At 58.9% G+C, this 15,727-nt stretch overlaps 1 protein-coding gene across 17 annotated transcripts in view; it reads left to right on the forward strand.

Annotated features, from left to right (window-relative positions):
* PHLDB1 (pleckstrin homology like domain family B member 1) overlaps positions 1 to 15,727 on the forward strand; it is a 44,280-nt gene that overhangs the window by 11,789 nt on the left and 16,764 nt on the right. For 9 of the 17 annotated variants that reach the window (XR_010378924.1, XM_064482109.1, XM_064482105.1 and 6 more), the window contains exons 5-13: positions 3,154 to 3,279; positions 4,973 to 6,324; positions 8,706 to 8,987; positions 9,405 to 9,545; positions 9,657 to 9,794; positions 12,377 to 12,505; positions 12,856 to 13,011; positions 15,315 to 15,425; positions 15,602 to 15,691. Coding sequence is in view for 16 of the 17 variants with exons in the window: in XM_064482109.1 (XP_064338179.1) it covers positions 3,154 to 3,279; positions 4,973 to 6,324; positions 8,706 to 8,987; positions 9,405 to 9,545; positions 9,657 to 9,794; positions 12,377 to 12,505; positions 12,856 to 13,011; positions 15,315 to 15,425; positions 15,602 to 15,691 (2,525 nt within the window). In the remaining variant the exon portion in view is untranslated. Of the gene's footprint in view, positions 1 to 308; positions 455 to 3,153; positions 3,280 to 4,972; positions 6,325 to 8,705; positions 8,988 to 9,404; positions 9,546 to 9,656; positions 9,795 to 12,376; positions 12,506 to 12,855; positions 13,012 to 15,314; positions 15,426 to 15,601; positions 15,692 to 15,727 lie in introns of those variants that run through there. The other 8 variants (XM_064482110.1, XM_064482113.1, XM_064482116.1 and 5 more) reach the window with 4 other exon arrangements.

Raw genomic sequence — 15,727 nt, forward strand, 5'->3', positions numbered from 1 at the left:
CCCGCTTCCCCTCACTTCTGCCTCTTGCCTCGGCCTCCGGCCTCGGTGTCTACCTCTCACCTTTCCCTCTTCTCGTCATCTCCCTGGAACCTTTCCTCCCTGCCCCACTTCTACCCTGCCCCGGGCTCCGGAATCCCGAGCTGGCTCCCTCCCCGCATCCTCCCGCGCCGCCCCGCCCTCTCCATCCAGCTCCCCTCTCTTCTCCTCCATCACTTCCTCTTCCCCTCCTCCTCTCCTTTGTCCCTCCCTCCCTGGCTCCCTTCCCCCGCCGCCGGTGGCCGGCCCGCCCCTCCCCGGGCATTGGTGGCTGCTCGCTGCCCGGCTGTTCGCTGCTCCGAGCCCAGAGCCGGCAGCGCGGGAGGTCGGCCCGCCCCCTCAAAGGCCCCGGGGCGGGCCGGGGACCCGGAGGGCCTGAGAGAGCGCGGACGAGCGGTCCGGAGGTCCGGATTCGGCGGTGAGCCCTCAGCGCCGTGGCGGCCGCAGCCCCGGCCGCCGGGCGCGGAGCAGCACGAGCTGGGAGGGGCGTGGAGGGGGGCTGGGGAGGCGCGCGAGGAGGGAGATCGGGTCCTCGGCCCCACTTTGGGAGCTTGAGGTGGTGAGACTGGATCGTGTGTGAGCCCTGGAACATATCTGAGTGGGGCGTCTGGGTTCGGGGCCACTCCTCGGCGGAGCAGACTTCATCTTCCTCAGCACTGGGCCGTCCCCTCCATGGACGTGCCCCTGGATGGGGTGCAGGGGTCCTGGTTACGATGAGGGAGCCTGTGTTACGGCTAAGAGGGGTCTCTGATGGAAGCGGCCAAGGCCCTTCTTCCCGTTTTCCCCTCACCCCAGCCTTCTTTATAGCCAGTTCATTCTGTTTGTGTGGCCAGCAGGGCAGTGACTGTCACTCTGAGTGTGGGAGCCTCTATGCCTTTATCTGTGTCTGTGTGTTTGATGAGCATGTATGTGTGTGAGCCAGGTTAAGAGTGTGTCTATGTGCAATGTTTCCCCTCTTCGTCTCTCAAAGATAGGATCACCCGCTTCTTTGCTCCGTTTTTTCACCTCCAGATGTGCAGCTCCTCCACCCACCTGTACACAGGTGGGCCCTGAGCCCCTTTGGGGAGCAGGGGAGCACGAACACAGCTTTGCCTGTGTGAGAAGGGGTTGTTGGGTTTCCTGAGTGGGCTGACCTTTGGAGGTGTGGGGCAGAGGTGGGCAAAGAGGAGGTTTCTTTCCAGAAATAGGCTGGCGAGGCCCCTGGGGGCATGGGACCAGAGTTGGGGCAATGCCTGGGGCCCCTGAGTGCAAATAGAAAGTTAATTTGGGCAGGAGCTGGGCTGCAATCAGTCCTGCTGCCCTCCTGCCTGCTCTATTAATACAGATCCAGCTCTGCTGCCTGGCATCACCTATTTATAGCCCAGAGGCGGCATAGCCACACCCCTTGTGTAGAGGAGGGTGAGGGGCAGAGAACTGGCAACTATAGGAGCCAGGGCTGAGGGTCCCTAGGAGCCCACAGCCTCCCTGGGTGGGCCTGGCACTGATGGGCTGGAATCTACCCAGACTTCCCACTTCTTTCCCAGTCTGGATTATGTAGTCAGGCTCCTGATCTGCTCTCCCTCCCCACCACCGCCCATCAATCTAGGGTTGAGTGGGTCTGTCTAGACCCTGCGAACTCATCATTAATTAGCTTGTTAAATGGTTGAACGGAGGGGGAGGGGAATGGCAGGGTGCTTTCTGAAACAGCTGTGGTTGTAATTAGGTGGACGGTGTGGCTGGCTATTATTTATTCCGGTTATGATTACTCTGGGATCAGCTCCTCTGATTGGTGGCTTGGCAGGGAAAGCTCCCTCCTCTCCTAACCACCCATCAGCCTCTAGAATTATTGGTGCCCGTCTGCCTGGGATGACCTGTGGGTGTGCCAAAGAAGTGGGTGGTTTTGTCTGCTGTGTTATCTGCTGTGGGCTTCTCAGCCCACTAGCTCCCCAACCATGGTAATGCTCAGGGTCCCCCAACAGGCTCTTGAGCTCAGTGGGGGGCCTGCCAAGGAACCCACGTGGCCTGGGATGCCCCATGCCCCTGTGGCCTGCCTGAGCTGAACTGTCTCAACGTCCAGGAATGTAGACTTCCCTGCCAGTCTTAAGTCAGACTGGCATGAAGCTTGGGGCGCCAAGTGGCACCAGATTGGGTAGATAGGAGCCTGGGGCTAGGGGCCAAGGATGTGGGCAAATTGGAAGGGTGGGTGGTAGAGAGCACCAGGGCTCTGGCTTCTCCCAACATAGCATCTTGTGCAGAAGCCTCTAGCACCTGGTGTGGCCAGGAAGAGGAGTTCTGCCAGCCAGGCTTAGGCACCGTGGGCACACCTGCTGCTCTGCACACTCCTGGTGCCCCTGGCTACATTTTCTGGCTCCCACATCTCCTCCCTGCTTCACGCACTTACACTCTTCCTGGGCAGGACTGGGCTTGTGTCTCCTGCCTGGGAATGTGCTTGGCTGAGGCTGGGCCCATTGGCTTGGCTTGGCTACATTCCAGGGGAGACCATGGAGCAGGAAGATGTCAGGCCAGAGAGTGCTTTGACGGAGAGAAAGATGGCAGTAGTTTCTCCCTCCCTAAAGAAAGGGTGGCAACTCTCTTAAGGAACTAAATTTCGGTCCCTGAGGGGGCATCTAACTGATCTGTGGTTTTTCCCTGTCCCCTATCTCAGAGCTTTTTTGTGATCCTGGAAGTTACTGCCTCTCAAACTGACCCTTCCACCCAGGTGGCAGATAGATGGATCATGTGTGCAGTTTGGGGCGGTGGTGGGGGCACATGCTCCGTTTACAGGGCCCTTTGACATACACTGTCTCATTAACTCTGCAAAGTCGGTGGTATTGTCCTGATCTTTGTGATGATAGAACTAGACTCAGGGAGGTGAAGTGACTTTACCTGAAGGTCTCACAGGTTGTAGGAAGAAAAGTTAGGACTAGGACTCACAAACCAGCGCTCTTTCTGCTCTGTCCTGTGCTGTGGAGCTGGGCCGGGGCGTGTTGAGCACAGGTGGGGTCAGGCATGGGCCACACGGACACTGTGAGTGCAGGTGGGGGTGGCTCTTTGGAGCCTGGGGTGAGCCTGCTGCTGCTGCGGGGTGAGGGCTGCCTCGGCCCTGCCTGCCCTTCCAAGTGTTTGTTTTCCCTGCAGGCTGCATGTTGTGCCTGGGTCAGTCCACCTTCCTCCGCTTTAACCACCCTGCTGAAGCCAAGTGGATGAAAAGCATGATTCCTGCAGGGGGCAGGGCCCCTGGCCCCCCCTACAGCCCTGGCTCAGGTAGGTACTCAGTTGGGGCAGGTGGCTGGTTTGGTGGCACCCCATGGCCAGTCCTCCTCCTTGCCCACTCCAGCCACACTTGTAGTGTCAGGGCAGGACAATACCCATGATCCTGGCCTGCTGCCGCCTGCCATGGGCCACTTGTGGAAAGTGCCAGGCAGTCTGGCCACTGGGAGAGATCCAAGAAGTGCTGCTTGGCTGGAATTGAGGAATCATGTGCCCGAGGGATGGAGAGCTCTGCCAGCCTGTATCCCACTGCCCTGGAGGGTGCCACCTTGGTGTCTGGGACCCTGACCCTCTTCTTGCAACACCATGGGGCTTCACCCTTGAGAGTGGCCTGAAGGTGCAGAAGGAAGCATCAGATTGAGCTCCTGAAAGCTCTGGTGGGGGGTGGGGGGGTCCCACCTGCTGGTGATCCTGTCCTTGGGCCCTGCCCCACCCCCAGGCCAGGCCATGCCAGCTGATGACTCAGTGGAGCAGCTGCAGTCTGTGTGTGAATTATTGATCCCCAGAGGAGAGTTGGTAATTGTCCCAGGGAACCAGCACAGTCCCCCTCAGCCCAGCTGCCTAGGGGGTGGGGTGCAGACCAGGAGGCTGCCCCTTGGCCTTCCACTCCAGACTTTGCATTCAGATGGCTGCAGGATGACAGGTGTCAGCATGGCATTGGGACGGGTGGACGTGTATTTCCGGTACACCTAGCTGGGTGGCATCAGTGGCTTAAATGATAGTCTGGGGATCTGAGGATAGATGGGTGGTCACTGGGATCACCAGTATCCACGGCAACCTCACACAGTCCCCATAATTTTGGACTCAGACTCAGTCTTGCAAAGGCTTCCCTTTCTCCTCCACTCCCCCCCCCTCACCTCCCGGCTTTCTAGTCCCTTGGGGGCTCACAAGCCTGGGTTCCAGGTCCATTCCCTGGTTAGCTTTACTCACCTCACCCTAGCCTTGTCATGCCACTCCCTCAGCTGTTCGGTTCCAGGGACTCCTGGTTGGTTGTCTAGGGCTGGGGCAGGGCAAGGGCAGGCTCTTGCAGGCGTGGCTTAGTGGGCTAATTGGAAGCGCTGGGCTGCACCTAGTTGCTGGCCAGCCTGGTTTCCAGGAACTGGCCTCTAGGGCCGGGCCCCTCCTTTGCCTCTAATTGGATAAAGTGATACCACTTGCCCAGCCCTGGGGGCTTTGTGTTTTTTCCCTGGATCTTGGCCACTGTGTTGGAAAGCCCTAATGTCCTATTAGACTGGGACCCTCCTGGAACTGGCCTGCTCCCCAGCATGCCACGTTCCCTTTGCAGAATGTCCACTTGCCCTTCCTGAAGGAGAGGTCGAGGAGTCTGGGGAAACCAAGGCAGGGAGGAACCTAGTCTTGGAGTGAGTAGACAACAGTTAGGCCTAGAAGTGCCTGGCACTGTTGCCAGCTCTGTCCTAAAGCATAAAATGTTAGAGCCAGAAGAGCCCTGCCCATCCTCTTCCTTTACAGAAGGAGAAACGACAGGCAAGTGACTTGGGGAAGGCTACTCAGCGGGTCAGTGGCAGAGCTGGCACTGGAACCCAGATCTCCTGGCTGCTTCTCCGGAGCCTCTGCAGCCCCACTCTGCTAGCGGGAGGTGGGGAGTGCTCGCTGTCATGCAAAGGCAGCTCTCTAGGGCCTAGGAGGTGCAGACTGGGGCCTGAGGCATCTTTGTATTTTCCTTCAGCAGAATCAGAAAGCCTGGTGAATGGGAATCACACCCCACAGCCTGCCACCCGGGGACCCTCAGCCTGTGCCAGCCACAGTTCCCTGGTGAGCTCTATTGAGAAAGACCTGCAGGAAATCATGGATTCGCTGGTGCTAGAGGAGCCTGGAGCTGCAGGCAAGAAGCCTGCCGCAACTTCCCCGCTCTCTCCGATAGCCAATGGTGGGCGCTACCTGCTGTCCCCCCCAACCAGCCCTGGGGCCATGTCCGTGGGCTCCAGCTATGAGAACACCTCTCCAGCCTTCTCTCCACTCTCCTCACCAGCCAGCAGTGGGAGCTGTGCCAGCCACTCACCCAGTGGGCAGGAGCCAGCACCTTCCATGCCCCCACTGGTGCCAGCTCGCTCCTCTAGCTACCATTTGGCCCTGCAGCCCCCACAGTCACGACCAAGCGGTGCTCGCTCCTCTGAGAGCCCGCGGCTGGGCAGGAAGGGGGGTCACGAGAGGCCCCCTAGCCCTGGCCTCCGAGGTCTGCTGACAGACAGCCCAGCCGCCACTGTCTTGGCGGAGGCCCGCAGAGCCACCGAGAGCCCCCGGCCGGGTGGGCAGCTGCCTGTGGTGGCGATCAGCCTGAGTGATTACCCGGCTTCCAGTGCCCGCAGCCAGCCCACCAGCAGCATTCCTGGCAGCCCCAAGTTCCAGCCTCCAATCCCTGCTCCCCGAAACAAGATGGGCACGCTCCATGACCGCCCTCCTAGCCCTTTCCGAGAGCTGCCCGGCACTGAACGCGTGTTGACGACCAGCCCCTCGCGGCAGCTGGTGGGTCGAACGTTTTCGGATGGGTCGGCCACCCGCACCCTGCAGCCTCCCGAGAGTCCCCGCCTGGGCCGGCGGGGCCTGGACAGTATGAGAGAACTGCCTCCCTTGAGCCCATCTCTGTCCCGAAGGGCTCTCTCCCCCATGCCTGCTCGGACCACCCCAGATCCCAAGCTAACCAGGGAAGTGGCAGAGAGTCCCAGGCCCCGGCGCTGGGCAGCTCACGGGGCTTCCCCAGAAGACTTCTCCTTGACTCTGGGGGCACGAGGCCGCCGGACACGGAGCCCCTCACCCACACTTGGGGAGTCCCTGGCACCCCGCAAGGGCAGCTTCAGTGGCAGGCTGAGCCCGGCTTATAGTCTGGGCTCTTTGACTGGGGCTTCGCCCCGTCAGAGCCCCCATGCCCAGAGGAAGCTCTCCAGCGGGGACTTGCGGGTACCTGTCACTCGGGAGCGAAAAAATAGCATCACAGAGATCAGTGACAATGAGGATGACCTCCTGGAGTACCACCGGCGGCAGCGCCAAGAGCGGCTTCGGGAGCAGGAGATGGAGAGGCTGGTGAGCGGATGCCAGGGAGGCTGCCGATATCCATGGCAGGGACTCTGCCAGGGTGTGGGTGGGCCAGCTGGCAGAGTGGGAGGGGCCGTGGACAGGGCTTGGGCTTCCCAAGCATCTCCCCCTCCAGGATACACTGTGGTGACCAGTATCTCAAGGATCTAGTGCCCTGAAGAACTTTATTTGGAGTCTATAAGGCCTTATTTTAAATTCATGCTAATTTTGCATTAATTCTATAACACGTTTGTTTTAATGTGTAAATTAAGTTTCACTTTATTTATCTGGATACAGTGAAGTTCTAGGAAGACATACAACATTCACGTTGAGACCCTGTACTTCTCAGTTTGAGAAGCAGGTCTTCATAATGAGAAGGCTGAAGCCCAGAGAGGGGAATGGGTTTGTCCTAGGTAACACAGCAAGTTCTGGCAGGGCTGGAATTGGAACCCAAGTCCCTTGTCTTTCCAAGGCTTGTTCTCTAGAAAAGCCTCTGGTCCTTCATTCTTGCTTCTCTTTGGCCCCTATAAATGGGTGGGAGCTGCACACCCTGGCCCATGCAGGATTGTCTGGGAATGGGGGTGGCAGGGGAGAGAGAACAGGACAGGCAGCCCCTGGCTGATCCAGGCATATGTGTGATTGTAATTGTGTGTGTGATTGTGTGTGTGTGTGCGCGCGTGCGCGTGCATTTGTGGGTGCATTTGGGGGCTGGGTGTGGCTCTGGGCAGCTGTCCTGGAGATGGCATCTGAGCTGGGTGGGTGCTGGGATTCCCCAGATAGCACAGGGAGCGCAAGGGGCTCTGGCTGGTGTGTGTACACTCGAGCACATGTGCAGGCAAATGGAATCTTCCCTCTTCCTTGTGAGCAGAACAGGGTACTTGGGGGCCCAGGGACACTGGGATTGGTTTGAGGAGGAAAATCAGAACTGAGGAGGTTTGTCTGGAGACCCTTTCGGAAGAGGCTGGGACATCACTAGGTGAGGTGAGGGTGTGGGACAGTGTGTGTTGGGTGGGTGCAGGATGAGGCAGGGCCCCCAGCCTTTTCCATTGCTGTATCTTCTCTTCACTGTTTTCGCCTTGGCTGAGACAAGAATGCTTGACCTACCGGGAGTCTCATCCAGGAGAGGGGACAGTGAACCTGGCACAGGCAGAGGGCCCAGCCTCCCTCAACTCCTCCATCCAACTTTCCCCTCAACGCCCCACACACCTCAGCACCAGCCCTGACCTGCCCCATCTGCCACTTTAAATCCTGGAGGCTGCCTGCCCCGCCCCTCCTACCTCAACCAGGCTCTTATCTGGGTCCTGGGGCAGGGGCGGGAGCACTGGCCCAGCCTCCTAGGTGTGGAGACTGTTCCTGGTTATTTCTGCCATGGAACTGGGCAAGCAGCAGGAGGGAAGCTGGGTAAGCGTCTGGGGGGTCCTGGCGAGACTACGTGGTGAGAGACACTGGAGGTTGAGGGACCCAGGAGGGCCATGGGAGCCTTGGGAGGCTTCAGTCTGGGGTGTTATGAGTGGGAGAAGGGGACACAGACCAGGAGTGTGAATGTACTCCTTCAGCTCCTAGGCCCCTGAGAGGTATCTGTGGGTGCCTAGGCCTGGGCATGTAAGTGCTGGCTGCCCCCTCATCCTGGGAAGGCTCTGAGGGCTGCCTGAGAGTGCAGGGTTTTTTTTGGGGGGGTTGAGATGGGGATGAGGAGGACCATGGCCCCACTCTCCCAGGCAGGGTGTATAGCTGTTGTGCATATCGTGTGAACCTGTGTCAGGATCCTGTAGGCTCAGGGCTGTTTTCCCACCCCGTCTGTGTTGGTGCCCACCTGTCTGCATGCTGGACTGTGTTTATGGGTGTGAGTGTGCATTTGTGCAAGTCAGGACTGGTGTGTTTGTGTGTGCCTGCCTGTTACTGCAGGCCCGGGGCACATGCTGTGTCCTTGGGTGTCAGTGCTGGTATGTGGGGGTGTCTCTGTGTGCCCTCGTGTCTGTGGCTCTCCGGCTGTCCGTGTCAGCATGAGCACTTGCGTGTCTGTGTGTCTCATTGGCGGTCTTTAGTCTGCTTTGCCAGTGTGTGTTCCTGCGTGCGTCTGGGTGTGTCCCTGTGTGTCCATGAGGAAGCCCACCCTGGGACAGAGTGAGGAGAGGAAACAGGAAGGCGGGAGGGGCTGGCCACATGGGCAAGTGGCAGGACAGCCTGGTTCCTCCTGCCCACTTCTGGGGCACCCACCCTCCTTCCCTGTGCCTCCCCAGACTTTGGGGTTGGGGCTCTCCTGACTTGATTCTGAGCCCCCAGCCCCTAGTGTCCTAGTCCTCTCTCCTGCCAGGACACCGTGCCTGGCTCTAACCCCAGGGGGACCCAGCCTTCTCCCCTCCATGCCCTGCTCTGTCCACCCTCCCCAGGAACGCCAGCGCCTGGAGACTATCCTGAACCTGTGTGCCGAGTACAGCCGGGCTGACGGGGGACCTGAGGCCGGGGAGCTGCCCAGCATTGGGGAGGCTGCAGCGGCCTTGGCGCTGGCAGGCCGGAGGCCCTCACGAGGCCTTGCAGGGGCCACTGGGACCTCTGGGCGGAGCACTGAGGAGCCTGGAGGGGCCACCCAACGCCTGTGGGAGAGTGTGGAGCGCTCGGATGAGGAGAATCTCAAGGAGGAGTGCAGTAGCACCGAGAGCACCCAGCAGGAGGTGGGGCGGGGCCTGGCAGGCTGCTGGGTGGGCGCCGGCTGGAGGCCACGGAGGGCATGTGCATGGTGGGTGCCAGGGCCCAGTGAGGGGGAAGTGACTGAGGTTGGGGACGACATCAGGGGTGAGAGGTGTAGAAATGAGGAGCAAGGAAGAGGGGGAGGTGCTGGTGAGTTTCCTGAGCTATAAACGTGCTTTATGACCTGCCTTTCCTTGGGGCCCCACCCAGGCCTGGCACTCAGTGGTAAGTCTTTATTCCTTTGGGCTGTGCCTGTATAGCTCCCCTTGCAGGGAGGGGAATTTGCCTCCTCTCTCAGTCCAGCTACTCCTTCTGAGCGCCCTGAGAAATGGGGATCCGTTTTTTTAGTCTCATCCTGGAAAGCTCTAGGCTTCCCCAGTAATGGCTTCCCTCCCCACCAGCACGAAGATGCACCCAGCGCCAAGCTCCAGGGAGAGGTGCTGGCCCTGGAAGAGGAGCGGGCTCAGGTGCTGGGGCGAGTGGAGCAGCTCAAAGTCCGTGTGAAGGAGCTGGAGCAGCAGCTGCAGGAGTCAGCCCGAGAGGTGAGCGCGGGGGCCCTGGCGGGACTCCTCCCGGCACAGTGACGGCCCCCAGAGTGGCCCGAGGCCACCTGCCTTGAGTGGCCTTGACGTGGACCCTGGTGTTGCCTCCAGGCTGAAATGGAGCGGGCGCTGCTGCAGGGGGAGAGGGAGGCAGAGCGGGCACTTCTGCAGAAGGAACAGAAGGCGGTGGACCAGCTGCAGGAGAAGCTGGTGACCTTGGAGACGGGCATCCAAAAGGAGAGGGACAAGGTAACCCACACCTGACCTGGCTCAGTGCTGGGGCCTCTCCCTGCTCACCTCATCATCTGTCCTGCAGACCAGGTGGTCTCTGTGCCCCTCCAGGGGCAGGGTGGGGGCCTTGTCCTCTGTAGGAAGTACCGGCTTGGAGGGCACTGCCAGGGACTGGGCTGGTGTCTGGGGTCTTCTCTGCCTGGGTCTCTGTTCTACCTCTGGGTGCCTGGGTGCCTGCCATTCTGGGCCCTTCATGGCCTTTCTAGGAAGTGCCGAAGCCCCTTCTTGGGCAGTGAGCACAGTCCAAGGGACTGGTGCTGGGAAGAGATTCAGGTTTGGGTCCCTGCATCTGGAGAACATCTCCCTCCAAGCATGCCTCCGGTGCTCAGGACGTGGTCTTTGGGAGATGGCCCTCAGGTCTCTGCTTCCCTTGAGCCTTCAGGATCTGCAGCCTCCCATCCCAGATGGTCCCAGCTCCTGCCCCTGCCCCTTTCAGATTTCGTGCCAGCCTGCAGGGGGCGCTCCGTCCCACAGGGGCCGTGCCAGCCATGCCCAAGATGCCCAACAACGTGCCAAAAGCTCTGAAGTGGAGAGGGGCCACCTATTTCTGGACTTGACAGTATTTTTCCAAGAATTAATTTTCCTTCTGGATTTTTTGAGAGTGTCTTCCTTCTGCCCCTCAATTTTGAAGCTCTTAAAAATTCTTTGTCCACCCCCCCACCTTTTTTGGAGCTTTGACTCTGGCCCCCAAAACCACACTCCCAAATTCTGTGCCAGATTAACTCCACGCTTACCAACCAGGCCTGTACTAACGCCCTCTCTAATCACTGTCCCGGGCTCTCCGCATGCCCCTAACGGCCAGTGCCACCCAGGCAGGGCTGAGCCGTGCCTGCTTTTGCACTAACTCTATGAGCACGTCTGTGCCCGTGGCCTCTCCCCTCTAATGCTGCCTCCTTCCTTTCTTGGTGTGGGACCCCAGGGCGTTGATCAAAAAGGAATGGGCCAGGGACACAGCTCAACTATACCCAATGGGGCACTGGCAGGAGGGGTACAAGATTGGGGGAAATGCTTGGCTGAGGAGACTCTCAGCCTGAAGAGCTCCTCCCATTTGGAAAAGCCAGGGTGTGGCCTCCACAGACTGTTGGCAGTTTCCTACCTAAAGGGAGAGGCGGGCTGTCCTCCAGCCATCGCCTGCCTTCCCTCCCAAGTTGAGGGGTAAGGAGGCCCAGTGGTGTCATGGCCTGTGGAGGGCATGGACAGGGGCTCTCTGCCACACAGTGGCTACCCTTTCTGGCTTTCCTCTGGGGCTTCTCAATTTCAGATACTTCAACCAAAGGGTGGGACTGGGTAGGACTCTCCTCGTGCCCACCGTGACCCATCCAGAACATAGAGTATCTTAAAGGCGGAGTCCAAGGGTGGAGAAGTGCTTACACCCCAGGAACTGGCCTGATCAAGTCCTCTCCAGGGATGGGGGTGTGGTTTGGAGGGATGGGTAGAGGCAGGGTTCATTGTAGAGACTTACTCCAGGGTGAAGCTCAGAATTCCAGAAGGAACCTGCCTAACCTCATTTGTCATTGACTTGCATTGCCTGCAGGTCTGGACTTTCCTTCTCTCTGGGCCCAGTTATTTGAGGTGGTGATGGTGGTGGTGGTGGTGGTGGCAATGGCAGTGGCGGTGGTGGGGGCAGTGGGGAAAGTTCACTCAGCTTCCCTCCCCAGCCCCTAGCCCCCAGCCCATGGCCCCACTCTGGCTTTGGAATCAGTAATCACAGTTTCTCCTCTGCCTGTCCTTCAGAGGGGTGACTCACCAGCTCTTCCCCTCGTCCCCCTTCCCGCCCTCAGAGGTGTCATCTCGCCCCAGACAGAGCCATCCACCTCCTCTCTGTACCCACTCCTGGGGCTCCTATTACCATGGCAACGGCCGAACTAATTGCAACCCTCATCCTGCTGAAGTTCAGCCTGCAGTGCCAGCACCCGACCCACACCCCCACCCAGGCAGCAGGGAGGGAGGCCTAGGGGGTTGGGCTGGGGTCCCCTCCACTGCACTGCTGTAGATTTAACATCGTCAGCTCCCAGTTCACACCCAACCCTTGGATTTAACCCTCACCAACTCTGTCCTTTTTCCCAGGGTGAAATTTTGGTCTCCGGGCAGTGGAAGAGGGGGAGGGGCGAGAGCTAGAGGCTCCACTTTTGGGATATGGAACCAGCTTTGGTCATGACTGGTTTGGAGAGAAAACAGAGGGCCTTTTCTTAGCATCTACCCAAACCCTCCTAGTTCAAGGGACTCCAAGAGACCAAAATTTCTGCCTGGGACCCACACCTCCGCCTGTTAACACCATCGCCCGCACCTCTGAGCCCTGTCTCACACCCCGGCTCCTTGCCTGTCCCCCTCTGCACCTCTCCCTCCCCATTCCTCTCTCCACTCTGCTTCCTCCTCTCCCGGTTTTGCTCCTCTTTTATCCCTGGCCTGCCCCCTCCCCTCCGCTCGCCCGCGCCCCTCCCCGCGCCGCCTCCGCCGCCGCCGCCGCCGCCGCCGGGCCGGAGTTGAGGAGTGTGTGTTCTGTTTCTCCCCTGCCCGCCCCCTCCCGCCCCGGCGACCAGGAGAGGGCGGAGCTGGCCGCGGGACGGAGGCACCTGGAGGCCCGCCAGGCGCTCTACGCCGAGCTCCAGACGCAGCTCGATAACTGCCCCGAGTCAGTGCGGGAACAGTTACAGGAGCAGCTGAGAAGGGTCAGTTCCACCAGCCCCCCTTTCCCGCCCCCCCGCCCGCCCGGAGGAGAGGAGCGGCGGGCCGGGACCGCCTGGGCCCTGCAGTTCCTGCCGGACGCCAGGGTCGGTGCTGTGGCTTGGAGGGGACAGGGAAGGATTGGGGGGGTGGGGGGGGTCTCCTTTCTGCTACTCCAGGCAGTGCTGCCCGTGCGAGGGGCCAAGCCGAGCGGAGGAAAGGGGGTTGGGTGGGGGCAGGTCCCTTCCTCCGCCTCCCCTCCAGCCCCCAGGACTCACACCTCTGTGACCTGGCCCTCCGGGCCCAGAGGGGCGTGATGAGCGCCACCTAACCCCCGCTGTCACTGTCGTTCAAGGAGGCAGAGGCTCTGGAGACTGAGACCAAGCTCTTCGAAGACTTGGAGTTCCAGCAGCTGGAGCGAGAGAGCCGGGCTGAGGAGGAGCGCGAGCTGGCGGGCCAGGGGCTGCTCCGGAGCAAGGCCGAGCTGCTCCGCAGCATCGCCAAGAGGAAGGTGCGCCCCACCGCACCCCTGCCGCAGGGCCCGTGGTGCCGGGTTGGCTTCACCTTTCTGAGCCTCAGTTTCCTCATCAATAAAACGGGAACAGTAACAGACTGTAGTGAGAATTAAAGGAGCTGAGGTACGTGAAGACCGCATAGGATGTGATCACAGGAAGCACTCAGTGAACAGTAGCCAATCTTATTAAGCCCTGACTCCTCTCAGTCCTCCAGTGGAAAGTGGGTTGGGCTCACATTCAGAACTGGGCACTGGCTGGGCAGGGAAGTGAAAGATGGAGATGCAGGAGGGGGCTGAAGAGGAGGCTTGCTCCTGCCCTTGGAGAGCTGCTCTCTGTCTGATGGAAGTGCTGGGCCACATACAAAGACCCGAGATCTGAGATCTGGGTATAAGAGCCAGCCAGGGGTCCTAGAAAGTCCTGGATTCCAGTCTTGGCTCAGCCCTGGCTTGTCTGAGCTGTAAAACAAGAGGATTGGGTATTGTATCCTGGCCAGTTCTGCAGCTCCAGGTGCTGTGATGTCTGCTCCTGATTTCAGCCAGACCAGGACAGGGCGATGGGATGGGGCTGTTATGTGTGTGAGGGTGGGGAGTAAAGTTGGGAGGAGGCTTGTGTTAATAAGCAAGGGTTAGGAAGATGTCGGGGAGGAAAATGAGGAGGATGGCCCAGGCGGCTGACACGCCGGTGGCTGAGACTTGCATGTTCGTGTACACATGTGTGTGCAAGTGCAGTTTGCCTGGTTGGAGTGAGTGGGTGGGAGTTGAAGGCAGTGCGATCAGGGGAGGGGGTGTCAAAAAGTGATGAGTTGGGGGCTTGATGGCTAGCCTGAGTTTGGTGATAAGTGGGGAGCCACTGGACTTCCCCCTGAGTCCAGATCCCTTGCTTCTCTCCCTGAGCTGCTCTGCCTTACAGATACACCTACTTATCAGTAAAATGGGCATGAGGCACCTGCCTCATAAGATAGTTACATGAGGGAACATGCGCCAAGCTTTCAGCAGAGTTCTTGGGTCCTAATAGGTTCTCAGTAAATGGCAGACCTTGCTGTGAGGATTACCTCCTGGTCTGCTTCAGTCGACTTGCCCTGACTCCCGATTTAGTACAGCTCCCTTCTTCCCTCCCTTCTCTCCTATGTCTTGCTCTTGAAGGTGATAGTTTAAGGTCTCCTCATTCAGGAAGCCCTCCTGGGATAAATGCGGCCCATTTTCCCCAGACTATCCTTCTGTCTCGCTTATCTTTTCATTTCCTTTTAGCACATGGTTGTTAAGCCAGGCATTGCACTAAGCCCTATCGGGGATATGGAGACAGAAAAGACACTGATCCTGCCCTTGGATCTGACGGCTTGGGTGGGGTGATGGTGATGGAGACATATATTCACAGGCAACAGTAATACAAGACAAATGGTAATACAGAATAATTTGAGCACAGAGCAAGGAGCAGAAATATTGAATAGTGATCAAGGAAGATACTGGAGAGAAGATAGCATTCGGTCTGGTCTTGGAGGATAAGTAAGCTCTTGATGGGTGGAGAAGGCAGGGACAGCTCTCCCAGCACGGGGAACTGTTTAAGAAAGGCCAGAGAGCGTACAGCTGCACAGCTGACTGCAGGACAGGGCCGAGCTGAGAGCTGGTGGGGCACGGGTGAGAGGGAGGCTGGAAAGTGTAGGCCCAGTTCTGGAGCCCTTGAGTGCTGGCTGAGGAGTTTGTGCTTTATCCTGTGAGTAATGAGGAGTCACTGAAAGACTTTGAGGAGAGGTATGGGCTACCCTTACTTGTGGATTAAAAAAAAATTATTCAAGTAATATACATTCATTTTAGAAAAAGGTTAGAAAATTCAAATAAGCAAGCAAACAAAAACAAACCTCAGAGGCCATGTTAAGAAGATGGTTGTGGCAGGATTTAAGTGTATCAGAAAGTTCAGAGAGTGGAAGCAGAAGGCTGGTGACAAAGTCCAGGCCGGGAAAGCAGAGGGCCTGGATTGGGTGGTGGCAGGAATGGAGGAGTGGAGCAGGTGGAGAACTGTTCAGTGTCTCCAGGATTCTGAACATGTTGACTGTAGGGGCCTGGGGGAGGGAGATTTGGGAACTTGAATGCTGGCTGGTGTGCCTAGTGGCATAGGGGTCACTGGTCCAGGGAGGGGTAAGGAAAGGAGCTGACCACCGCAGCCTGAGTTTTTTTCCCCTGGTGTGAGAAGAGGCTGAGCAGACGAGCTGGCTGATCCCCTTCACCCAGGCCGAGGGTCTCTGGGCAGGAGAGACAGCCAAGCCTCTCCCCAGGGCCTGACCCACCACCCTCATCTCCTCCAGGAGCGCCTGGCAGTCCTAGACAGTCAGGCTGGGCAGATCCGGTCCCAGGCTGTGCAAGAGTCTGAACGCCTAGCCCGGGAAAAGAATGCCTCCCTGCAGCTGCTGCAGAAGGTAGCCGTGGTCAGGTTGGATGGTTAGGGCTGGGGAGGGGCTGGGGGAGTGGGAGGTGAGTGCAGAAGGGCTGGGGTGGAGACTTGCCAGCCACAGGGGACCCCTTTGCCCTTTACATGGGGCTTCTTGCTGTCATTCCCACTCCTTCCTGATTCTCTGACGCTCTGGGCTTGCAGGAGAAGGAGAAACTGACTATGTTGGAAAGAAGATACCACTCACTCACAGGGGGCAGGCCTTTCCCAAAGACCACATCGACCCTCAAAGAGGTAACGTGGTTGGGCCAGCCCCAGCCTCAGGCCCAA

Source organism: Camelus dromedarius, chromosome 34, assembly GCF_036321535.1.
Source record: "Camelus dromedarius isolate mCamDro1 chromosome 34, mCamDro1.pat, whole genome shotgun sequence".
NCBI classification, from domain to species: domain Eukaryota; kingdom Metazoa; phylum Chordata; class Mammalia; order Artiodactyla; family Camelidae; genus Camelus; species Camelus dromedarius.